This window comes from Cyprinodon variegatus, unplaced genomic scaffold (assembly GCF_000732505.1).
Source record: "Cyprinodon variegatus isolate N-32 unplaced genomic scaffold, C_variegatus-1.0 Scaffold65, whole genome shotgun sequence".
In the NCBI taxonomy this organism is placed as follows: domain Eukaryota; kingdom Metazoa; phylum Chordata; class Actinopteri; order Cyprinodontiformes; family Cyprinodontidae; genus Cyprinodon; species Cyprinodon variegatus.
The window spans coordinates 1,427,530-1,429,498 of record NW_015150518.1 but is presented as its reverse complement, the minus strand read 5'-3'; the positions used below and the strand labels follow the sequence as shown (position 1 = coordinate 1,429,498).

General features: G+C 42.4%; 1 protein-coding gene across 1 annotated transcript in view; it reads right to left on the bottom strand.

Moving 5' to 3' along the window:
* Nucleotides 1-1,969, bottom strand: part of LOC107082914 (kinesin-like protein KIF20B) — a 60,112-nt gene that overhangs the window by 40,456 nt on the left and 17,687 nt on the right. Inside the window, exons 17-18 of the mRNA XM_015371810.1 lie at nucleotides 1,830-1,946; nucleotides 393-518 (exon numbers count right to left, since the gene is read on the bottom strand). Coding sequence (XP_015227296.1) covers nucleotides 393-518; nucleotides 1,830-1,946 — 243 coding nt within the window. The remainder of the gene's footprint in view (nucleotides 1-392; nucleotides 519-1,829; nucleotides 1,947-1,969) is intronic.

Sequence of the window (1,969 nt, the reverse complement as noted above, 5' to 3'; positions counted from 1 at the left end):
TATTGATTTGTGAACATCATCGTTCAGCATCTTTTTAGTGAATCACAGGAAAAGAAGAAGCGATGAGAACGACACTGGAAGGCTGGAAAAATGATGAACGGAGGAACACGAGAAGGGAGAGAATCTCCTGGTTAAATGTTTCATCTGCTGAGCTTGTAGCTGTTTAAACAGAAAATCTAATGTTTTATCAGAGGAGTTTCATGGAGACGGTATAATAATGTTTTCATTTGTTTCTGTTGTGGGTTTTCTGTCTTTCATATTGTTTATATCGATATCAGAATCATATATGTTGGTGGTTTCATCCATTTTCCACTGCTGCATCCATGCAGCTCTGATGATTTCCTTCTAGTTTTAGCGCCGTGTCTTTGGTGGATCAGATGTCGGCGTCTCACCAGCAGAGAGCTCCTGGATGAGATCCATCTTCCCTTCGAGGACCTCCTCCATCTGCTCCTCCGTCTTCTCCTGCTCAGTCAAAGTCAGACGCATGTCCTCTATAACTCTCTGCTTGGCTTCCAGCTCTACGGATCAACAAACCACAAAAACTTCAGTGAGGGAGGGATCCAACACCCCTCGTTTTCAGGATTTGATTGACTTCCATCACGCTACAGCCACAAACGCTTTCATTAAAAATAAAACCAAGAAATAAAATAGTCAGTGTAATAAAATAAATACATTTTAAACTAAACGAGTATCTGGCTGTTTCCCAGTACAGACTCGTGTTCTTGAGAAGAACACAGGAAAGTCTGGACTCTGGGAGAACGGCAGCCCGCAGCACAAATATGGGTCAACTGGAACAGAGGCGTAGTGATGACATCACCACACGCTCGGCTCATCTGGAGCTGCATTTCACCTCCTGTTAATAGTCTCTAGATAATAAATTGTGACTTCTGTCAGTTAGTGGGGGAATAATGATGAACACAGTCAGATAAACAAATCAAATAAACGCTTTACCAAATAAAGAAATAAAAGCTCAGATCAGATCAGAGCCAGCGGTCCTTCACACACGGCTATGCAGAGAGAGGGCCGACGTCGGCCATGGCCGCCGCAGACGGGCCGACGTCGGCCATGGCAGCCGCAGACGGGCCGACGTCGGCCATGGCCGCTGTCACACCACCTAATGGTGGCATCATTGGAAAACTAGAGGCTCAGACGTTTCCAAGGAGGGGTCAGAGGTAATTGCACGACCATTTCAGGTAATGTAATCAGCTGTGTTACTTAACTTTCTCTCTTATTCTTAATTTCTATCCAGTTCGGTGATATTATTGGTAAATTTCAATGAAACAACGACTGAATCTTAGGAGCAAAGGCTAATAATGTAAATCAGCATATTTGTCTGAGCAAATTTACTTTTATTAGTGGAAAAATGCATTTTTGCACTTTTGGCATTTTGCCTAAAGCATATTTGCTCCTAGTGCACTGCCCACTAACACTTTTCTGGAACAAACAGCTTCAACCTATTCAGTCCAAATTAGCTCGATTTATGGTTAAAATCTGGATCTATAAAATCTGATGGTTCATCCAGAGTTTTTAAATTGGGTTTCATGGTGTTTTGCTAAATATCTTTCTTTCTTTGCTTAATCACCTATAAATCAGACATGGTGACATTTGAAATAGTTTCCACCTGAAAAATATTCCTCACTGCCTTTTCTGTCAGACAAATACAAAAAATATTATTTCCAATTTAGAGTTTGGGAGTTTCCCTGAGACCCTCTGGGTTTAAAGGGTTGTGACATTTAGGATCAACGAAGGCTAAAAACCTCCAGAAGCAGATGGAAAAACAGACAGAAAAATAGCCCAGAACATGCAGGAGAACCAGAGGGACATCTCACCTTCACAGGCCTTCTTATAGAGCTGCAGCGTCTGATCAGATTTATTGTCGGGTTTTTCCTGTAGAGAAAACAGACCAGAGGCGCCATTAGGGGAGGTGAAGCCTGCAGAACCTGCTTCTGATGGAAAGAAAAGCGGTTGT